This window comes from Alternaria ventricosa, assembly GCF_023758065.1.
Source record: "Alternaria ventricosa strain BMP 2768 chromosome Unknown scaffold_2, whole genome shotgun sequence".
Classification (NCBI taxonomy): Eukaryota; Fungi; Ascomycota; class Dothideomycetes; order Pleosporales; family Pleosporaceae; genus Alternaria; species Alternaria ventricosa.
Window position 1 is genome coordinate 2,434,834 of NW_026055682.1, and position 22,636 is coordinate 2,457,469.

The 22,636-nt window shown below is 51.7% G+C and overlaps 5 protein-coding genes across 5 annotated transcripts; 1 reads left to right on the plus strand and 4 right to left on the minus strand.

Annotated features, from left to right (window-relative positions):
* Nucleotides 1-1,735: 1,735 nt before the first annotated feature.
* Nucleotides 1,736-3,184, minus strand: J4E93_001806 (uncharacterized protein; the record flags this gene model as incomplete). The annotated part of the gene is made up of 1 exon (XM_049339755.1): nucleotides 1,736-3,184. One exon carries the CDS (start codon nucleotides 3,182-3,184, stop codon nucleotides 1,736-1,738), a length of 1,449 nt encoding a protein of 482 aa, XP_049203712.1.
* A 2,214-nt stretch (nucleotides 3,185-5,398) lies between these two features.
* Nucleotides 5,399-6,486, minus strand: J4E93_001807 (uncharacterized protein; the record flags this gene model as incomplete). Its single annotated transcript, XM_049339756.1, has 4 exons — nucleotides 5,399-5,787; nucleotides 5,835-6,062; nucleotides 6,130-6,200; nucleotides 6,257-6,486. 4 exons carry the CDS (start codon nucleotides 6,484-6,486, stop codon nucleotides 5,399-5,401), a joined length of 918 nt encoding a protein of 305 aa, XP_049203713.1.
* A 4,274-nt stretch (nucleotides 6,487-10,760) lies between these two features.
* Nucleotides 10,761-12,200, plus strand: J4E93_001808 (uncharacterized protein; the record flags this gene model as incomplete). Its single annotated transcript, XM_049339757.1, has 3 exons — nucleotides 10,761-11,106; nucleotides 11,155-11,341; nucleotides 11,390-12,200. The coding sequence occupies 3 exons, from the start codon at nucleotides 10,761-10,763 to the stop codon at nucleotides 12,198-12,200; spliced, it is 1,344 nt and encodes a 447-aa protein (XP_049203714.1).
* A 2,721-nt stretch (nucleotides 12,201-14,921) lies between these two features.
* Nucleotides 14,922-16,401, minus strand: J4E93_001809 (uncharacterized protein; the record flags this gene model as incomplete). The annotated part of the gene is made up of 4 exons (XM_049339758.1): nucleotides 14,922-15,002; nucleotides 15,056-15,236; nucleotides 15,288-16,110; nucleotides 16,164-16,401. 4 exons carry the CDS (start codon nucleotides 16,399-16,401, stop codon nucleotides 14,922-14,924), a joined length of 1,323 nt encoding a protein of 440 aa, XP_049203715.1.
* Nucleotides 16,402-17,085: 684 nt separating this feature from the next.
* Nucleotides 17,086-21,513, minus strand: J4E93_001810 (uncharacterized protein; the record flags this gene model as incomplete). The annotated part of the gene is made up of 5 exons (XM_049339759.1): nucleotides 17,086-17,625; nucleotides 17,682-18,917; nucleotides 18,974-20,931; nucleotides 20,982-21,134; nucleotides 21,189-21,513. The coding sequence occupies 5 exons, from the start codon at nucleotides 21,511-21,513 to the stop codon at nucleotides 17,086-17,088; spliced, it is 4,212 nt and encodes a 1,403-aa protein (XP_049203716.1).
* Nucleotides 21,514-22,636: the final 1,123 nt, after the last annotated feature.

The window sequence follows — 22,636 nt, forward strand, 5'->3', positions numbered from 1 at the left end:
GGCTGTTGTCAACGTTGCGCAATTGAAATGGGTCGCACTCTCTACCCCAAGCACGGTCGAGTTGCTGAGTTCGCAAGGCTCAACGTGCATCGCATTCATACAGCGGCTTCGGCCACCGACGATTGACATGTACAGGGCGCGCGCGTTCGTCACTAGGACGCGCCAACCCCACTTTCCAGCTATTGGATCGCGCCTGTGCACAAGACGCACGCCCTACACCCAAATGACCCTCCTCCGCTCTTCACGCAAGCCAACCTGCACATCATGCAAGACAGAATACCAACAAGAGCTTCAAAAACGTACGCCGCGATCCTGCGGCGTCGTTGGCATATGTCGATGTGACCTGGCTCTCGTACGACTAGCCTTTTACACCCGTGCCTCAGGAGTACAACACTCGCACCGCGCATTCTTTGCTACCCGTCGGGAAGTCCACATGCACTAGCGTATTCCGGGAGAAAGTGGCTTCAGCGCAAGTCTCCCATTGGACCCATCTGGCGCAATGCTGGCGTCAAACTGTCTCCACATTGCGCCTCTCAGGCGTATGGTCATGTTTTCGACAAGCAAAGCCGCTGAAACAAGCCTCCCACGCCTTTCAGGTCAATTACCGAAACAGTCAGCACTGCGACGGCAAAATCATGTTGGTCCTTGGAGTCATAGGGTGTGCGATTCTCGGATGTCTGAATCGGTACAGTGGCCTGAGCTGTGGGGTGAGTATAAAGATGGTGTTGTACGCAGCTGGAGTGATCTAGACATTACCAGCTCATTCTTCTTCTTACAACGTGGGCTCAAACAAACCGACAGATTTGGTACCAGTCCCACAGAAACGACAAAGCACCCTGATCCACAGTAATCAAACGAGTACGTTTGCCATCATTCTCGACACGCAAGCTTCAAATCGGCATAAACATCGGCGTATCGAGCAAGGCTCAAATACACACCACTACACCGCATCTACAGCCATTTGAGTCAAAAGAGACACGCTCAAATTCTCACACATCGAAGATGTCAGGCTCTTCCGCGACGACTCCTCGCACTTCTTTCGAATACATCAAGACACCAGTCCAGGCATCTTCATCATCAGTGTCTGTTGTTTCGTCATCGGCATCTACACTGAAGGAACCGAGCAAAGCTCGGGGCCTCTGGAACTCCATCAAGCGCCACGCGAAAGAGCACTATGAGGGCATGAACGCAGCATATGCTACATACTATGGCTCAGGCGCGAACGCGAACGGACAAGGGCAGGAAGTCTGGGAATATCGAAGAGGAAGCAAGGGAACGACGGATATGAAGCGACAATAGTGACAGATGTGTTGGCATGGTTCCGTGTTTCAGGGTTGGGTTCAGCAGCCTCGGCATGCTGCATGAGGCTCATGTGCTTCAATTGTGTGTACTAGAAGGGTGTTTGGCGTTGGAGTTGATGTTTATATACCTGTTTTCTTCCTGGAAGTACTATTTTTTGCCGAATCGTATGATGACTTTTCGTCGATTTATTTTGTGGCGTCGCTGCTGAACACGGCAGCGGTATGTGATTCGACTCACAGGTGAAGTGCTGATGTACGGCTTCCGGCCCAGCACAGCCCGTGGACCTTTCTTAGACCCTCTTTGTGTTCAACCGGAAGGGCGTGTTATGGATTACCCTTGCACTTCATTGGTGCACATGCGTTGAAACTATCATTACTACGCAGACCAGCGGATAAAACTCAATACAGCCGCCTCCAACATGCAACTATGCTATCTACTCCTGGCTTCTTTCTACTAGATCTTCAATCCCAGTTCTAACTCCCTCGATGATATCACGTATGAGCTGCTCTTCCACAGCATCCTCAGCCCAGCAGAAGTTCAACGTCGCGTTTCCATCGCCACCTGTTACAACGTTGAGTTTCAAAGCATTGGCCACAATATTGGGAGATTGGCTGAACACCATCCGACCGACAGTCCATACTCCTTCACTCTGAGTATGCTTCCATACTCCTGCACTGGACAGTTCTGCTGCAGACTTGCGAGGCTTACCTAATTTGTCGAAGAAATGTTGCTGCATAGAAGAGATGTATCTCAGCAGCGCAACGGGGTTATCGACGCCAGATTTGGCGACTTCTGTGGATATGGTGGATTTCACTGCGCGTGCAGTGTCCCATGAGAACTGCTGTAGGACACTCAGTCCTGCTGAATCTTTGAGTTTGGGTTCTCGAGATGCGACGCGCTCGTGAAGGTGCGCATATTCGGCAATCGTCATGGTCATCTGCTGTGCCTCCACGTTTAAGAATTTCTTTATCGATATCGGACCTTCAATGTGAAGCCTCTCACAGACTTCTGCTGAGAGGCAGGTGAAGAGTGACGCGGCGAGAAGGCATTGCAACGTTGCTGTTACGCTTGTCTTTTCAGATCGGCTGACTTGAGCCAGCTTGTCCGTAGTCGCTTTCGACAGGACGAGCGTGCGATAATGCGGTGGCGGAATCGGCGTAGCGTTCGGCTGTATAGCGTTGCCCGCCCATAGTTTCGGAGGTCGCTTTGCGAATACCGAGGGTAACAAGGCACCAAGAATGGCCTTGATGAAGTAAGGCCACGTTATAGTCATTGGATGTAAGTCCTCTAATGGCGGCGCTAGATCCGCAGATGAAGACTTGACAATCGCATCTGCGATGCCTTCCGGAGTGTTGAGGCCAGCCAGGAATGATTTGTGAAACGAGAAGGCTGACGTTCCGTCTGCTAGCGCATGGTGCCACATCCACGTCGCCGTGAACTTGGATGTGTCTTGTGGTGAAGTCAGGACCAGCAGCCGCCAGAAAGGCTTCGAGCCTAGGTTGTCCTTAAAATCGCGGCTATGCTGCTGCACTAGGTATCGATCGAGCTCTTCGTCCGCCTCGCCATCGTTTGGGAATGGTGTCTTTCTCTCGCATATCTCTACGCAGGTACGTAGATCGATCTCAGGGAGTTGCGCGAAGTATACGTTGGGATAGGATTGATCTTCATTCAGCGTGATGGTTGTCAGGACCGGGTGCTGAGCAACAACTTTTCGGAGAGCAGTATAGATTCGCAGTTCGAGCGATGATTGAGGATTCTTTGATGCCACATATTCTGCGGTAAAGCCAACGTTTTTGTAGAACCCGAGATGGTGTCGCGCGGTGCTGTATGTTTCTAGTCTGCCGCATGGGCGCAGCTTCTTGAGGTTTGAAAGGTCGGCCATTCTGTACAGGCGGGAGCGGCTCTGAGGAAGCAAGAAAACTCATGGGTATCGCAGCATCCTACAGATAATATGTAGATCTGTAAATCCCTCACACTCGCAAGGGACGCCGCAAGGGGGATGGAGGGATTACCACTGCAAGTACCTAGGTACTGACTCGTGTCGCAACTCAACAGAGGACAGCGCGGCGAGAGCTCTTGCTACATCATGAAGAGTCGGACGTGCATCGCTGGGGAACTCGGCCTACTATCTAACCTCGTATACCCGTGGCTAGCTATACTGATGGTGTTGTGTTGATGCATTTGTTGTGGCATCGAACGCTGCCAAGATCAGGCAGGTGCTCCTAGCTTTCCGACGGGATCATTCCCGGTTTTCCTACCTAGGTACGTTCGTGCATTGAAAATCACGACCAACACGACAAACACGATTCAACACATGACGACAGAGTCGCGAGACGCACCTGACAGTCCAACGGAGGGCTTCTTGGCTAGCTTTTATCCTCCTACAATAGGGCTGAAGGATCAATTCAACCCCAAAGATGGGTTCACGACATGCGCAAGCGTGCACCAACGGCGTGGGCCCAACATTAACCGGGGGCCAAAAGGACTGATGGGGCAAGTACCATACCTTTAGCGGCATAACACCATATCGACGGGCTCTAGAATGTCCTCGTATCTGGAAATGCCCTCTAACCGGTAGGATGAGTTCCCCAATCACGGCAGTCCTACAGAAAATGTATGCCTCCCGACTTCAGCCTCGGATCGCCATCGCTTCAGCCACAGGCAGGCCGTGACTTTGATATAGAGAGAGCGATGGGATTAATGCTTCACATGGCGAGTGCATCGCTGTCCTGCCTTTACCGGCCACCATGGCTCCCTACCCGACGCCTCTTAAGGCAACATTCACGTTGGATGCACGACTGGACTGGACACTGGAGCCACGATCAACGCACAGCGAGTCACCACCGTCCAAGAGTCCAGCAGAAGAAAGAACTGCTGCCTCGATGTTTATTGGTATATGTCTGGCCATCACATTTGTACTCGCAGCGCCTATAGTATGGGTATGGCTTGCGGATCGAATCAGAAGGCGGAAACTCGATCCCTTTAGGAAACTTAGGGATTCAGAGCGCGAAAGGAAGCGCCCCGGACTTGATCCACCTCCTTATGCCAAAGCACCGCCCAAGGATTCGATATGGGCGAGACAAGAGAAGTATGCAACAAAGAAACCGCCGAGAGCCATCACGGCCGATCAGATTCTGGGCATCGACAAGCGATCCTACCTGCAACGCATCATCCCTCAGAGTGGTTGGTCAACTCCCTGCTTTGTCTTGGAGCTTCCACTGATATGTAGCTATAGAAGGATCATCACAACTACTCACCGTAGCGCCTGCACACTTTGGGTGGGCTAGACAAGCCGCCACTTCTTCGGGGGACGAGCAGTACATCAGCCCATGGGACGCAGAGCATACCCCGAATCCAGTCATTTTTCCATGGCTCCAAAAGAGACGACCATTCCAAAACGATGACAATAGCGAAAACTCGGAGAGACTGCAGGTCATGGCTATGAGCAATACTTCATCACCACTTTTAGTCTCACCAGCGGGGCCCTCCGCATATACTCAAGATGACAACCCCTTCCTTGACTCCCCCACAGAATACACAAGCTCTCCACCTGACAGTGAGCAATCTTACGAGCCTTCAGAAACAGCTCCCAGAGAGCGTCCAGCGTCCAACCAATTGAGCGATCAAGCGCAAAACTCCGATGGGTCTTCGAGCCTTTACCGATGTGACACATGTCAGACGACATACCATTCGCAGGGGCAGTTGAAGTAAGTCGCCAGACTGGCGTTTCATTCGCAAATCTTGAAAAGATCTAGAGCTAACACACTCTTAGTGTACACTTGAACCGCAAGCACCGACGGCGGTATCGATGCAGGCATTGCGATTCAGCTTTCGCACTCAAAGCTGATCTCAAGAGACATGAGCGCGGCGTTCACAAGGACATGTACGCAACGCAAAACTTCTATTGTCCCAACCCTATGTGTTCAATCCCCGAAAAGAAGTTCACGCGTAGGGATAATTTCGAAAGGCACGTGCGAAGATGCCGTAGTCGCGAGATCTGATGGGGAGAAATGATCAAGACATGAGTAGTATTCCGAAAGCCTTAATTGTCCGGTCGCAGCACGACTACATACACTACAAGATCTCGGCGGACATGTTACGGCACGCATTGTGAGTAATGCTCGCTGCTTACTTTACACGTTCCCTGCGCACAGGTCGTTGGACCAGTCCACGTGGCGCCTCCACACTGCGCGTATAGTGCGGCTCCCGCAGCCGGCGCTTCTGGTTCTGGAGCTGGCTGTTGAGGCGCTGGTGTGGAGCCACTGCCGCCATCTTGCCCAGCCGCACAGGTCAGCGGCGCAGGCCCTGGAATGGAATAGGCCTTGCCACCCATGTAGGGCTTCCCAGTGGTGTCATAGATACTGAGTTGGATACCGGGGTCGTTGGCTTTGTAAGCACCAGGGAAAGAGACGAAGTTGGAGCCCTTGTTTGTGCCACTACCCGAGACGCGGATCTGTGCGCATTCCATGTAGAATTGGGCGCCGCCTGTTGAACATCAGCAGGTTGATAGTGCGATGGCCTGGGCTCATTACCTTGCGCCGAAGCGCTGTGGAGGGCGATGAGCTCGACACGCAGCAGATAGTCGCCCGGAGCAACACAAGTAGGCATGTTGAAGTAGTGCCAACCTCCGTTCGCAATCATCGTGTCCACAGCCCATTTTCCGTTACTCAGACCGTCTTGGGCAACCTTGAACCATTGAAGGCCTGTGGTGCCAGCGGTTGCGGCATTGTCTACCTTGGCAAGGTAGTATTGTATCGGCCCTGCGGTGGATACATTTAGCTATCTGCTTCTACATGACCGAGAGAGCTATCATGAAGCGCCACCTACCTTTGTGGCTCGCAGCAATAGGATGATCGGGATCGTTAGCACCCTGCTTTCCACCTATGACGTGTCCCCACCTGTTCAGCGAAGTCAGTGTTCGTCTTCCATACAGTTCGTACATCGGAGTTCCCACCATGCGCCGACCTTTGCTCCAGCCGGAATGCTTATCACAGTGCTATCTGTATGCTTGATGTCTTTGTTGCAAGCAAAAGCCGCGTCGTTGACATTTGTGATAGGGTAGTCAGAATCGGAGGCGCGGACGCCCTTCAGTTGACCCTGTTCCACACCGTTGACAGAGACTTTCTGAAAAATAGTATGGGCTGAGACAACACTTGCCAGCGCGAAAAAGATGAGATTCTTCATATTGAAGAAGTGTGTTATGGTAGGGGTTTGAGACTTGCTGGAGTGGATGGGAGTGCAGTGAAGTACCATCCAAGATACTGATGGTCATCATGATTTATCATGGATTATATTAGCTAAACAAATTGGAGCGCGTGGCCTAAGCTGGTCGAAATGACTGATAATACGAATCTCGATAATGCGAGCCATGTGCTGTAGTCGTAGATTGCCGTACCGATCTTTGGGCGAGTCTTTGTAATCGTACACTATACATTAGATTATGTGTGGCTGAGATACCTTTATATGCTGATCGGCCTGGGGGCTCCGCGCCTAATCGGACTAAGATTAGATGCCCCATAGTATGTCAAGTCATATGCAATATGTCGCTCGCGCAAGACCTGACAGGGATGCGGACACTCAGGCTATGGCTGATCGGAGTTGGAAACGCTCATGACGGGTTCTGTAAGTCTGACGATATAACAATGAGATGAAGTTTTGTATTGTGACCATTTGGAGGGCAAACCTCTTTAAACTACTGGCGCCTACTGGTACATTGTCGCTAAGAACGCAGGATCCATCAAGCAATGCAAGAGGACATTGGATTGGTGCGTCCGTCTTGTCGGTCAAGTACTAGGCAACCGCGCTCAGACAATCGAACAAAGCTCCATGCCTTTTCCCTGTTTCTGCTAGCAGACATGTCACCGACCGCTTCGGCGTGAACACATGGTCGGGCCTGAGCAGAAGAGGAGCACTTGCACAGCGTATCGTAACACCACAGTTTATCCCTCAATGCTGTCCGTCGGTTCCATTCCGTTTCGCACGAAAGACCTGAGTGTATGCGCAGCCAGCGGTTTGCAAGTCTGCGAGGTGGATGTGATGATGGAGCGCTGCGAGTAGCGGGTTGCGCGCCGCGAAGCGATGAGGCACGCTGTGGAGCAAACGTACGTTTTGACGTGAAACAGAAGACTGCCTTTGACGAGGTTAGCAAAGTAGCTTGCGCAAGTGTATTAGGTGAACTTACCTTTACGAACGATTGAACCGTTGTAGTGCGTGATCGCTCCCACTTCATCCAGACTTCCCGTGTTGTACACCTGACAGATTTGATATCACTACTTCTTCCGAGCTATCATGTTGGTACATGTATCATCAGGATCGTCGGTGTTGTTCAGTTTTTGACCCGGTCAGTATGACGATCGCAGGTGTCAGTAACAGACAAGGTGTCGCTCGGTTTCTGATTACTCCAATTGCGAGTGTAACGTTCCGAATAGAGAGTGACGCGACGCTACGTGAACAAAAGATGTGCGTGGGCTTTGCGACCGGTTTCGTCCGTGGACATAATGGAGAGTCTCTACTCTTTCGATATCGGCACCGAGAGTTGAGTCGAGGTTCTGGACACGGAAGGTCGCGAAGCAGGCTCCTGTCGTGCCGGTGTTGCATCTCTCTTGAGCATTGACTGCCATTTCGATGTGGTGATCTTGAGTAGATCTTGAAACAATGTTTGGTCGGAAGGAGCCGGATTGCCGTCTAGGTGGTACATTATAGGCGAGGTAAACGACAGTGGAGAACAATGTTGAGGAGACGTGTAATGTGAAAAATGGATGAACGAGTACGGGGGCAGCCGGTAAATACTTCGGAGCAAATTCCGATTTCGCACTACTCGTGCCTGGTGCCACCTGCAGGACGCGTCTTACATTTCCCAGCGGCACAGTCCAGCCCCGCGATTTTACAACGATCATCTGCAACCCCACGGTTGGGAGTTGGGGCTAGGCCGTGTCGCTGTTCGGGACGTTATTTAGTGGTAGTCACACCAATCAGTTCTGCGTTTGACTGTTGGTTGTCAAGCTTCCCGTGAGTCGAGGCGCCAAAACGAAACTCCAGTCCACGATGGTCGCCTTTGAGCCGTCGGTCTTGGTCACACGTCGGTTGCGATCTGGCGACACCGACAAATGATGCCCGCGTCATTACCTTACTGGTTGAGCGACTCACCGCCACCGAAGCCTCAGGAAAAAAGGAAAAAGTCCCTTCTGCAATAGAGCAAGACGAATCCGTAAGCGACGTGGCAATCACACGCTCATTCCAAAGTGAGGCTGCAGCAGAGCCAAAGACGGAGACTACATCGGAGTAGCGCCGTAAGTATCCATTGTGCGACTTGCCCCAATTGCCATGATTCAGCCATAAAGAAGGTCGTATCATCTTCGAGCTTAATCTGATCGACTTTCACGTCTCGTTGAAAGAGCGGAGAATGACACCCCAGCGCTGCCGGACGAAGCGGTGAAAAGCTGCAAACAAGACATGCAGGTACGCGTATGCTGAAAAAGTACATTTCGGAACGTGACGAGGGCCAAAGCTACGGGATCCCAGTTGGTGGTTGGGAAGTATCCTGGCCCCGCGCAAGAGCCAGCTGACGTAATCACCGGCGCGGAAGCTTGGGCGTGCATCTTCCCGTAAGCCTTCGAAGGCGCCCCATCGTACAATCGTATACATCACTTTTTCTGTTGCAGTGTCTCCATCAAAACCCCAAGTCGAAGGATAAATCGCACAATACGACAGCACGAGACGGCATAGGCTCATAAATCCGACGGGTGGCACTGTGCGGTGTTGGACCATCTGCACCTGCCCGGCTCATGACGAGAGACCGGACGCTTGCATGCAAAAGAGAAGCTACTCTTTGAGCCTCTGTGGATTCCTTCCTCACCAAGAGCAAGCGCTTGTAGAAACACCGTAAACGTGAACGTGTGTAGGTGAGAAAACGGGAAACCGGCACCTATGGCTACACCCATCTGTGGATGGGATCAGAACACATTTCCAATTTCTGAAGTAGCATGTGGGAACTCCAGATTCTGTTCCGGAGTTTTGGAGAAGAGCCCTGGCCTCGCGCGCGCGGCGAACGCAGCCATGGCTTCACGACCCGGGTACCTGTCTCTGCACCTGGTACCCGGGTCCTCGTTCTCTGGCACTGAATCCACAATCCGGTCCTTCGTAACGTCACCTCATCCAAAAGAGCTCTTACTGAAACTTGGCACGCGGTAGCGATACGAGTGCAACGCAGGCGTCACCACTTTGTAGAACAGCTGCTCAACCAACACTCGTGGATGTTGTATCAATGCGTGCTGTTGGATGACAGTAACCGCGCCCCATGAATCGAACACTCATTTCTCTTTGAAGTGTGGCAACCCCACTAATGGCTTTTTGGTGTACAAACCCAGAAGGGTAGCACACAAAAACGCTGATCAAACACTACTGAGCATTCAAGACGCGATTACGTCTGCATACCTCCTTCCCGCACGGGCAGCCGCACCAGCAGGAACCGACAGATGGAGCACGTTTTCACCGCAACATTGGTAGGTATTGAGTAAGGTAACTGCAGGTCGACAGCAACTCACTCGTTATTGGGCTCTCGCGCTTGTCGCTACCACCGAACTTTCATTTCCCTCGCTCTTCGGGGGTCGCTTTACTAGCACACAACGCGCTCTTCACTTCTGTCCCGGCTTGGTCAATTCGCAGGCGAATTTACGGTCTCTTCTCATTCTCTTATCAAACCAACGGCGGGCGAACACAGTGCTCTGGCATTGGAGCGAACCGCAACCATGAACGGGCAAGTCCTCAATCAACACAATGATAACTACCAGCACTGACCCTGAAGGCAGTACACGAAACAGCCCAGTATCACAGGCGTCCAGTACGAATGACACAAAGTCCGAGCATAATGTTTCTGGACTGCGGCGTGTCAGAGGTAGTATACCATGGCAGCTTTGGATCGTTGCTGTCATCGGATTTTGGGAGAGGGCAACTTTCTGGGGACGTGAGTGTTTTGATCACACCGCAACATCATGCCCGAACTAGCACTGACTCTATTGCAGTCACAGCCCCTTGGCGTATGTCGCTGCCAATACCTCGTCTCTATCAACTGTTCTAACTAGCTTGCTATAGAAAACTACATGGAACATCCCCGGCATCACGATATGGAGCACACCCCTGGTGCGCTTGACCTTGGCCAAACGACGGCAACACGCATTTACTGTGGATTCTTCATAGTCTACTTCACAAGTCCGGTCTTCGTAGCGCCGTTGGCAGATAATCATCTGGGCCAATACAAAACTTTGCTGATCAGCTTGACGGTATATGCCCTGGGATGTCTTGCACTGGTCGTCAGCTCGCTACCCTCCATGCTCGGTCGAGGCGCGGGTCTGCCTGGTCTGATCATTGCAATGGTCCTGATAGCCCTTGGTGGGGGTGGTGTGAGTAAAACAGTCAACAACCATTCCTACGCGTACTGAATTTCTTAGACCCAGGCCATCATGAGGTCATTCATCGCCAACCAGTACACAGATAGAGCTCCACGAGAAATGACGCTTTGCGGAACGCAGAACCGTTTGCTCCAATGGCTGAGGAGACGCGTAGCGCGAACATGTCTTTCGAAGTACTTACCAGCGTCGTCGAAAGGCGAACGGGTCGTCGTTGACAGCGAAATCACTCTAAAGTTCATTTACAATCTATACTTCTGGATTGGTAACGTAGGAGCTTTGTCGGCATTTCCGTGTGTCTACATTGAGAGGCACCATGACTTCGCTCCTTCGTATGCGCTGGGTCTTGGCTGTATCATCATCGCCCTTGGGATGCTGGTCTTCGGAAGGAAGTGTTTCGGTACGCATGACTCACTCATTTGGTACGCTTTATGCTAAAACATTACAGTCAACCCAGCTCAGGAGGCAGATGTCATTGTACCTGCTGCGAAAGTTCTCAGCTGCGCCGTCCGCAACGGGTGCCGGATGGATCGCGCAGACCCATCATATCAGCGCCTGGAGAAATCCAAGGAAGTTCCATGGAGTAGCCAGTTCGTCGATGAACTGACACGTGCGTTGGGCGCTTGTCGCGTGCTGTAAGTGCTACCACTCTTGTTTCTCAAGCATACTAACATGTAGACTAGCCTGGCATTCATCGTCTTCTACATCTGCTTCGACCAAATGCAGAACAACCTGATCTCTCAAGCGAGCGATATGGATACTGGTAGTACACCCAACGACGTCCTGCCCGGCATGAACCAAGTGGCATGCATTATAGTCAGTCCGTTTGTGGAGTACGTCCTCAACCCCATACTAGCCAAGCGGCGCATATATCTGAAGCCAGTCACTCGCATTGCCATTGGTTTTTGCTTCGTCGTGCTCTCGATGCTGCACGCGACTCTAGTGCAGCATTACATTTACGCATCCCCGCCCTGCTTCGACCACCCAACAGACTGCGGAGACCGCCAATCTGTCGCACAAGATCGGCCTAATGTTTGGGTACAAGCGCCGCTTTATTTTCTCATAGCGACGGGCGAGGTTTTCGCCATGACGACAGCCATGGAATACGCAGAGAAGCACGCACCCAAGGAGATGAAAGTGCTCGTACAGGCCATCAACATGCTCATTACGGGGATAGGCTCTGCTATCGCGCTAGTCATCGCGGAAGGGGCGCGCGATCCATACCTTACTCGATTCTACGGTAGTCTGGCCGGAGCCATGGCCCTCACAACCATCATTTTCTACGTGGTGTTCCGCAACAACGATAATGACGACGTTACCTCATCGCTGCACGGTTCCGCAGACGTGGAAAAGGGAAACAGAGACGCCACGCCTACACCACCCCTGACAGCTTCACCGTTTCGATCACGCGAGTCCTACCTGAGCGTTCCCACGACGATTAAAGACGAGGGCATCGAATTAAGAGTGATTCCACCTTGCAGACTACGACAATAATTGGGCGACTCAACACCACTATATCTTAGTCACGCGACGGAGCATACATTGCCCAAAAGTCGCGTTCGCCCCTTGGCTAGCACTAAGTAACGCGATTTTTCGTTACGGTTGTATATACGCAAGTGCAGGGTGGCTTTGATGAGGATGTTGCCGTGCAACGCCAGCGAAGGTTGGATTGGAGGCAACCATTGCGTCTCCAAAGTTACATGAAGCCATTGACATGGACGTCTTTAGGTGTACCTCGTCGAGATCTCACCCCACTGAGGGATAGAAGTGGACAAGTTATCAAAATAAATACCAACAAGCCTATACTGCCTTACAATGTTGCACACTCTTGTCTTCATACCCACAGATTTGGTTGAACTGATAAAGGTGCCTCAAATTGATATCGTTGCTCACAGCCCCCGTAGATCCAGTTTTGCAACCCGTCCGCCAGACCCACTGGCCCAGCAAACGTCTCTCTCAACGCACTCGACAGCATCGAACGTTCCATTACCGATAGGAACCCAATTACTCCCTCCGTCGATAGTGACATCTGACCCACTAGTTCCAACTGCAACGGCTGTTTGTCTCCTCCCTGGCACCCAACTGACACCCGATCTATATCCGCGCGGAAACGAGTCAGCCTTTCGCCAGCTCACGCCGCCATCGTTCGACCAAGACGCCGTATTGTTGCTGGCGGTGGGTTTCTCATAGTCTCCACCGACTGCGATACCGTGACGAGTATCGCGAAAACGTACTGAGAACACACCGGCAGCAGCACCACCAGAGATGGACGAGTTCGCGACCTGCCAGCCATGACTGACGCTATCGGAAGTTGTGTAGAAAATTCTTCCAGGATCCACGCCGCCACTTGCGATGTACCATCGCCCCGCCGCAGCTCCAATGCATGTTCCGCTTGCTGCGAAGCCGAATTCGCCGTCCACCGCTTGCGGCATCGTGTTGTTCGAAACAATGGACCAGTGCGCACCACCATCCCACGTTTCTAGCAGACGGAATTTGCCGTCGACAGGATCACTCATTGCAACGCCGTGGCCTTCTCTACCTCTTTTTGTCTCGAACGCCATGCAATCATAGAATGCTGTCTTTTCCTCATTGATGAACGTGGGTCTCCAACTCTTTCCGCTGGACATTGGCGCGCGAAGTCAGTATACGTGTTGCATGTAATTTGTTACGAGCAACTCACCCATTATCCGTTTTGTAGATGCGTGACAAGTTTCCCTCCCCAATCGATAAGGCAACGGCATTTTTCTTGGAGAAAGCCTGGATATCGCGGAACTGGAAGTCTGAAGCATTCTCGGACGCAAATTGCGGGGACACGTCGACCCACGTTCTCCCGGAGTTGGCGGTACGTAGGATGGTGCCAGACGTACCGGACACCCACAGTACCTTTTCGTCAACAGGCGAAAGGCCGCGGAACTGTTGCGTACTGTTTGTGGGTGTGAGCGTCCATGAGAGAGGCTTTGTAGGCTTTGGATGCGCGAATGTGAACGAAGCGATCGAGATCAGGATGGATAACGTCTTCATGATGCAAGCACTCAGGAACAAGGCAATATTGTATACAACAGTCGTCTCAGAATTAAAGAGATGATGCTGGAGAGATTAAGTACCTAATCAAGCGCAGCTATCGTGCCCCGCAACGGCCTTTAGCCTTGATAGGCAGGTGCGACATTCGCCACACCAAAGTAGTGGCATTGAACCCAGCATCAAAGACTTGATGGAATACATGTCTTTCGGACCATGATGGAGTATCTGCGCGAAGTACGCAACTTTACGTCTAAGCAAAGCATACCAACGATGTTGAATTTGATGTTGCTTGCACAATTCATATGTAGCGCAATGTAGGTTTCGGACCGAGATCGACCCAGACGCCTGTAATGTAGCAACTTCAGGGTTGAGATGTGGGAGGGACCTTGCCATCATGACTTATATATCTGCATTCGCGTATTTGTTTCTGGACATATACGGACCACGGAAGAGTTGTTCGCTCTGACTACTTGCGACACTTGTCTGAATACCGGAAACATGCGGCCTATTCTTAATAAGAGACTAGAGTTAATGCTAAAGCAGAGTTCACAACGCAGTAGTAGTAACACAGTAATTTATATAGTAAAGGCTATACCTAGCCTATATAACGTAGTAAATAAGTAGTAGTTCTTCGCAATATAAACACAATATACTTCTTTAAAATATCTTACAGCAATATTATAGGTAGTAACTTGTAGTAGAATTATAGTAATGCTGTAATCTAGTAATAGTTTAGTACTATAGATCTAAACTTATAATAACTACTTTATTACGCGCACAAAGTAAAATCTAGATTCTTACACCTCTTCTTTTCTTACAATATTATATCTTTCTCCTACTTTTACTTCTAAGCTATTCTCTATTATAGCTAACGCGATTAACATAGCAAAGATAAAGCTAGCTAGCACGCTGGTACACGCAGGACGGCGGCCCGTCCATCTCACGGACATGCGGCCTATATTGAGTATCGGTAGCCTACGTCTTCGGCATAGCCAGGCAAACTCCTAAAAAGACTGATTGGATAGGTGTCAATGGGTGACATTTTGGAAGTCGAGAGTTTGCATCACGCGAAGCTTGGAGAACCTCGATCATGCCAACGACAGCAAGCGGATTCAACGATGCATGTATCGAACATCTTGCAATTTAGTGCTAGGTGATAGAAGAATTTGAAGACAAAAGACGTAACACGCGTGCTCATTGATCGATCGCAGCTTCGGTAGCTTTCAAAGCTCCAACTACAGCAAAGCATATCATGGGAGTGACTGCGTAACTGATCTGCCGGTGGGTTAGTGGATGCTACCAGCTGACAGTATCTGATGGTTTCTTACTGTTAAGAATTTTGCAACAGTCATCTTCATCGACTCCGCTGCACCTGTAACATCGGCTAGCGCTACCAATATCATAGCAGGCGGACCGGTCGGCATGAGCATCATCGAGAACCAAAGCATAGGGTCTGCATCTAGAAGCTTCGTCTTCGAGGCGATTGCGTAGATCAAAGGTATGCTTATTCTGTTGTCGATTAGTCGAAGCTTCCTCCATGTAGCGGGTAAAGAATCTTACAAGGGCCAGATGATGAATCTAATCAAGGTCACGGTCGCCAGACTACCCTTGTGCACCTCCCCACTGTGCTCTCCGCGCTTCATGCGCAACAGGCTCTTGCTGAGCTTTACCCCAACAACAATGATCTGCAACGAAGCAAACAGATCACCGATATTCTTTATCGCCGCCGTGATCGACGCGTTGAGATAACCACCCTCGTTGCTAGGACTGAAAAAGATTCGATGAAGCGCGGGCGTCAATCCGATTACTGCTCCGACGATAGCGCCGATCAAGGGAGCGTTGGCAAAATGCCATGTGATTTCCAGTGTCTCTTGTAGCCACGGAGACAAGTTGTTGAACCATGCTCTTGTCTTCAAATATCCCTTTACCTCGACACGATTTGCGGGCTTGGTCAACTGTTGTGGGAGCAGCGAAGTCTCCTCATCAACGATCCCATCAGGACCTCGCTCCATATCACTGCTCTCGCCGTCTCCGTTCGCTTCGCCGTTCTCCGAATCATTGTCCTCTCCATGTAGTTCATTGGATGCGTCCTCATCTCCTGGCCTCAGCAAGCGCGGCCCAAGAGCAAAGGTAAGCGAGTTGCTAACCATTGCATTCACCAGGAAGTATGATTCGGCTCGATCCATGGCCTCACTGCCAGACTCGCCGCCAATGAGTATGGCATCAAGAACTTGGGTTTGCTTGAGAGACTGTATAAGGAGGAGGGGAAGAGAGGTCGTGTTATTGAAGGCGATTGCTGGTGCCACCCAAGCTGGCAGTTTAAAGAGTCGCGTAAGGACGCGGCCGACGAGGACGGAAAGTAGTGTATAGGATATCGACCATACTAGCAATTGTGGTAAGCATATAGTTGACGAAGGCCCAACAAAGTATACTTACTCAGAACAGGCACATATCGCACTCCGGTGTCCTGATGCAGATTGGAGCCAATTTTGTAGATCAACAAAGCCGGCAGAAACATGCGCACGCATAGCTTCGACACCTCCTTCGCCGCGTTGGGCGAAAGTAAGTTGCATTGTGCTGCGACAACACCAAAAGCAATGGTCAGGAGCACCGAGAAGGCAGCTTGAATGGCGCCGGTGAAAGGTACGATGAGTTCGCCTGCAGCCACACCCATGATGGGAAGAGACGTCTAGCAGTCGGTAGCGGAGGAAAGTCCGAGTCGATCGTGTGGTAGCGGTGGTCAGAATGATGTAAAGCTTCGAGTAGTCTTCAAGCGTGAAATTAGGAGGACAGAGTTTAGCATCATCGTCGTCGTCGCGCACGCGACCTGGGCCGCGTTCCTGGACCATGACGTCGGTGCAGCGGGTCGCCGTTGGAGACGCCAATCCCACGCCGCGGCGCTATCAGGCAGATTACTCCATCCATCGCGTCTCTTCGGGCGTCCATTGGAGACCCCGAGATTCCAGTAGGTCGTGTACCGGAGTTCCCGAAGATAGGTAAACTGCGAGCTGTGCTGTGGGCCAGAGTGCTCTTGAAGATGTAGCAGCGCCGGCACGCAAGACGCTTGGACGGTCACGTCGGCGGATGTGTGAGACGCTAGATTAGTCATCGGAGCTAGCCAAGCGCTTGGCGACTGCTAGAGCCTCACAGGCACGATAGGTTCATAGACCGAATTCCCCACGCGTTTCGTCAAGAGACAGTGGTATTGATACACGACATAGGAAATCTAAACAGGACATCTAAATTACGCCACCTATGCACAGCGCCTGTACAGAAACTCCGCTGACCGTCGTCTTCGCCGCAACATTACCGACGCGTCCGTCTCGCATCTCATCCCATCTCACAACACGACGCCCCTCTACGCCGCCTTCTTTGTAGCCTTGGTCCTCAACTTCATCATCAAGTACACCAGTGTGTAACTGCTCACCGAGAATAACACGACGATGCCGGCGTTCCTCCACCCATAATACTCCTCCGCAAGGTTCAGGGTCCGGAGAAAGTCCGCTCCGCTCTTGTACTGGCACACGCGGCAGTCGACGGTGGCATCGGGATTGAGCAGGTTGACACCGGATCCCATACCCTGCTGGTAGACTGAAAGGTATTCGCCGCAGGTCTGGTTGGCAGCAGGGTCGAAGATGGCGAGCTCGCTCGATTTGCAGTCCACATTCGCAGACCAGGTGGTGAACACCAAGAGAGAGGACATCAGGTAGTTGAACGGGTCCAGATAGTAAAGCCAGTACCTCCAGAACGGCTCGAGTTGACTGTAGGGAACCAGAACTCCGCAGAAAGACACCAGTGTCGTGACGAAGAGAGGGTTGACGAGCGAGGCGAATACGGCGTTGGGAGAGTAGGCTGCGATCATCTGCCCGATACCAGTATACAGGAACTCGTAAACAAGCTGCGATATGTCAGTTTCTGCACCGTCGACGCTGCCATGAGAGGGGGGTTGCCTACCACAACGAAAAATGTGCTGCCAGCGTACTTTGCTGCACCAGGCAAACCTGCCGTGAAGTACCAACACACGTAGTACATGACCGCACACACGACCAAATACGGAAGCTCCGAAACGATCAGTCCTGTCACGAACGGCGCCCAGTGGTATGTCTTGCTCTTCTTCTCGCGCGTTTCGTAAACATCGCGGCGTTGAATGAACAGCGGTTGTAGCTGGGAGATGACGCCAGGGGCCACGAAAATGAAGCTGAATACAGTGAACAGTCGCAACTGCAAGTCCTGAAGACTATCGCCAATCATCCAGAAGGTGAAGCCGTTAAGTAATGCCAAGAGGATGTGCATAATCACCTTGTTGTTGACGTAATCGGTGTTGCGGAAAAGCGAGACGTTCATACGATGCGTGACTATTTTCACTTGCTCCCACATGGGCGAGGCAAACGCATAGCCATCATCGACAGTACCCGGTGGGCGAGCGGCTGCTTCCGCAACGATCCTGTCAAGCTCTTCGGTCACGTCGTTGTACTGTTGGGATTCGAGCCAAACCCTGTTCCAGTCCGTGTTCTGGGACAAACTGCCGGAGACTACCTCTATCATGTGCTCGGCAGGGTTTGCCTCGCGTGGACATGGCGCTCCCTTGCTAGCGAAGTAGGATTTTACCGTACTTGCATCGTCACCGATATCGCCAAAGTAGACAGTCTTGCCACCCTTGGCGAGTAAGAGAAGCGTATCGAATTGCGCGAACAACTGGGCTGATGGTTGGTGGATCGTTACGAGGATGGCCTGTCCGACTTCCGCGAGCTTGCGCAAGAAGCGCACAGTGTTGTATGCAGCTTGCCCATCGAGGCCAGACGTCGGCTCGTCCAGGAATATCAGGATGCTGGGCTTCGCTACCAGTTCAACGCCGATCGTCAATCGTTTACGCTGCTCGATGGAGAGGCCAGCACCAGGTCGGCCGATGAGTGTATGCTCGATGTCGTGGAGTTGTAAGAGGTCAATTATGGTGTCCACGTAGCGGAGCTTCTCGTCTCGTGGTGTTTCACGAGATTGTCGGAGAAGAGCGGAGAACTCCAAAGCCTCGCGTACCGTGGCCAACGACTCGTGTACGTCCATCTGTTCAACGTAGCCTGCCGATCGCTGGAACGATACCGGGAGGTCTCGTCCATCAACCATGATAGACCCATGGATCGTGCCGTCGGTCTTCCGCTGAGCGAGAACGTCGAGTAATGTCGTTTTGCCAGCCTACATACAGTGTTAGAGTTCAAGACGCTCACAGTGGACATTGAGGTATGACTTACGCCCGAAGATCCCATTAAAGCCCCAAGAGTTCCGGGCTTCACGAATCCCTGTACGTTGTCAAGGAGAACTCGATCGCCTGATGGAGTCTTGACAGTGTACGTAAGATTCTTCCAGGTAAAGATTGAAGTATTGCGGATGAGTTGGTTGGCGAGCGTGTTATCAGATCCAGAGGACGCGGAGCTAGCATGTGGCTTCTCATATGATTGAGACTCCTCGTCATCGATGTGGATATGCTGAGTCTTCTTCTGTTTCTCTCTTGGGATGAGGAGTCCACGGCCACCCTCACCCATCTCCTTCCATCTTGACGTGAACACTATCGTCAGAGCGACGAAGAAGACCCACCACGAGAGAATGATACCGAGATTGCGCCAGAGATGGCTATGACTGAAAGACATGGAGGCCAGGTAGTCATCCCCTGTGACGACGACAGCCCCGGGTCGTGCACCATTAACGCCAATACACGACTGTCCACCTAGGTCTGGCACGTATCCTGGCCCATTGGGAGCGAGATTGGGACCTACACACGGTATTTGTTGATCGTGAAACTCGTTGCCTAGCAAAGCCTCAAAGGCGTAGGCCATCGGGTTGATCCAAAAGATCCAGACAAACCAAGGCTTCATCTCAGGCTTGATGATCATGTAACCCATATACATGAACAGTGCTGAGACGAGGAGACCTGAAGCTTTCGTCGCTGCATCAAATGTCGGGAAGGCAGCACCGATCATGCGGAAACATGCAGTCATGGCCATGGCTGAAGCGAAGATGACGATCCAAAAGGTAAAGAAAGCTTCTGCGGTAGTCTGGAGTCCGACCATGAAGTATATGACGATTCCGAAGTGCGACATCTGGAACAACATCAATGGTATGTCGGTAGCGACCTGAGCGATGACGAAAGCGGCGGGGTAATGCAGTGCAAATGATCGATGTTTAGCCAGGACAGGCCGTCCAGTGAAAGAGTCTGTCACCTCTGAGAGCCCCATGTAGGCAGGGTACAAAAGGCAAAAGAACAGTGCGCCACCTTTGAGGAAGAGACCGGCCGAGTGATCCGGTGCGGCGTAGAACAACGAACCAGCGACAAGAGCTTGGATGAGGGTAGAGACTTGCTTGACGATGAGCACGGGCTTGTCACCCCACAGCACTTGGTACTGTCGAGTAACGGCCGTCTTGACCTGAGAGTAGAAGCTCGTAGTGACAGCGGCATTCTTTGGTAGAAACTTGTGCTTCTCTCGGGCTATCATCTCTTTGAAGTCGGTCGTGTTCAATTTCGCCTCCTCGCTGTCGGGGTAGTCGAGTTCCGCACTCATCGCTTGCTTGATGGACGATTGTTCGTACGCCGCACGTACTTCTTCGCCATTGCGCGGGAACTTCTCCTCATAGCCTTCGGCGACGGCTCGTACATCCGAGATCGTTACGCTGGTCAGGAAGTCGGCTTGGTTCGCGGCTGGGTCGCAAAGAAATCCGAGATCTTGCATGAAGGGTACTGCATCCTCTCTCGGTCCATAGTAGATCTGCTTTCCCTCATCGAGGATGAGCACTTTGTCGAACTGCTCATAGATACCGTTGCCGGCTTGGTACAAGGTTGCAATGGTAGTCAACCCAAGTATGTCGGTCATGGCACGCATAGCCTTCGTCCAATCCAGTGCTGTGCCAGCATCTAGGCCGCGCGTAGAGTTGTCCCAGCAAAAGACGCTGCCGCGCGTTGCGAGACATTCCAAGATGGAAACGCGTTTTCGCTCACCGCCTGAGACGCCGCGAATGTATTCGTCTCCGACCTTGGTGTCGTGTGTGTGCTCAATGCCGAGTGACTTGAGTAGAAACTCCTTGTAGACTTTCGCGTATTGTTCGGCAGAAGTGATGTCGGGCGGCAGATTGTAGGGGACTTTCATGCGTGTTGCGAAGTCGAGGGTCGCACCGACGGACATGGTAGGGAAAAAGATCTCATCTTCTGTATTCATGACTGTAGGTAGGTTAGCATTTGAAGTGTTGCTTCACAAGAAGACTACGCACCTATCTGACCGCGGTAGGATTTGGCTTCATCACTGGACATGGACCCAAAGGAGACGTCCCCGTCAATTTCGGCGTAGCCCTGTCGGTGATTCGACAATATGTTCAGCAGTGAGGTACAGCCTGCGCCCGGATTACCCAAGACGAGAAGCATTTCTGGAGAACTGTCAGCATCATTTGGTTCGCGCTTGATGGATAGGCGCGACATACCTCCAGGCTTGACACATCCATACGAGTTGTCGATGATTGTCTTCATTGGCGCACCCTTTCCCCTATTCCCGAACGGATTCAGCTGCGACAGCACGTTCTCGTTGAAGACGGCATCGTTGCTGATACCCTTGACTGTGAGATTCTTCCATGTCACACCCAACTTCCGGGCTTTGCCGCCATTAGCTTCGTCACGATCCCTGAGTACTCTGACTTCTTGCGAGATAGGCCATGTTTCGCTGTGGATGGGTGCACTCTTGGAAGTGGGTAAGTAGTCTTGATCGACGCGCTCGGTGCTGTACCCAGAACTAGGAGTCGTTGATTGCATTTGCAGTGCAAATTTGTGTATAGTAGGTACGTGAATCGATTGGAGGCCAACTGCAACAACAGGAAGTTTGGTGTTGGCGGCTGAAAAGACAACGGAGTGACGACTGGATGGTATGGACCAGAGAAACTGCAGGACCGGTAGTCCATATAGTCAAGTACCAAATTTGCTTATCTACATCATTTCTTCCATAGATCTGAAGCCACTCCGTGCGCCATCTGGCAAAGCTCTTGGCCGGAGAGAGGTCGAACCGCATAATCTGTTGTGGTGGAGGGCGTGCTGCAGTACGGCCGTAAGGCCTGGGTCGAAGACACGGCCGTACCCTTGCGCCTCTTCGGGCCGTCACATATGCCCACCAGAGTCGGAGGATCAACGCGCCGCCAGACGCCTGGCTCCGACTCCGTTCCATAACAGATTTGAAATATAACCGCGAAGACCCGATCGCTTACCTGACTGCTGTTGTTTACTGATACATCTGTGGTTATTGTGTTCTTAGTCATGAGGAATTCGCCGAGGACGTCAGCTTGGATTTGGTCAAACAGCAATCTTTTGCGGATGTTTCTTGTGCGGTTGACATGTACTCGTAGCGATGCGCCTGTATTGGAAAACATGTTACAACCTTGAATGCCATCGCTTCTCGGATGCTTCTCGGATGCTTCTCAAGTGCATCCCATGTACGTCAGACCGTATTGCGCAAGGCTGGATACGTTTGGACCTCTCGGTGACCTTATAAGTGTTTCCGCGCATGTATGCATCGTTATTGTGTGGGCTATAAGGTCGTAGACAAACCGTGCTGGCAAGCCGGAAGACAGAACGACTCGAAGATCGATGACATCATGTGATGATCGCCAATGATGATGACCTCGGCCCACGCTAACCAAGAGACACCCCAAACTTCCGAGAGCCTACGTTAACGTTGGATTATATATTTTGCATATTTCTATCTTGATGTAGGCTGCAGACCTGTTCAAGCTACTCCTTGTATGAGGTGGACCCACATAACACGCCTGAACAGCTGCGAATACCGCTTAGCTTGTCGGCGCACAAACGATGCGCAATCCGCGTCACATAGGCGCCGAGATATATGGTAGGTAAGAACGCCCAGAAATTGGATCCCACGATTTGA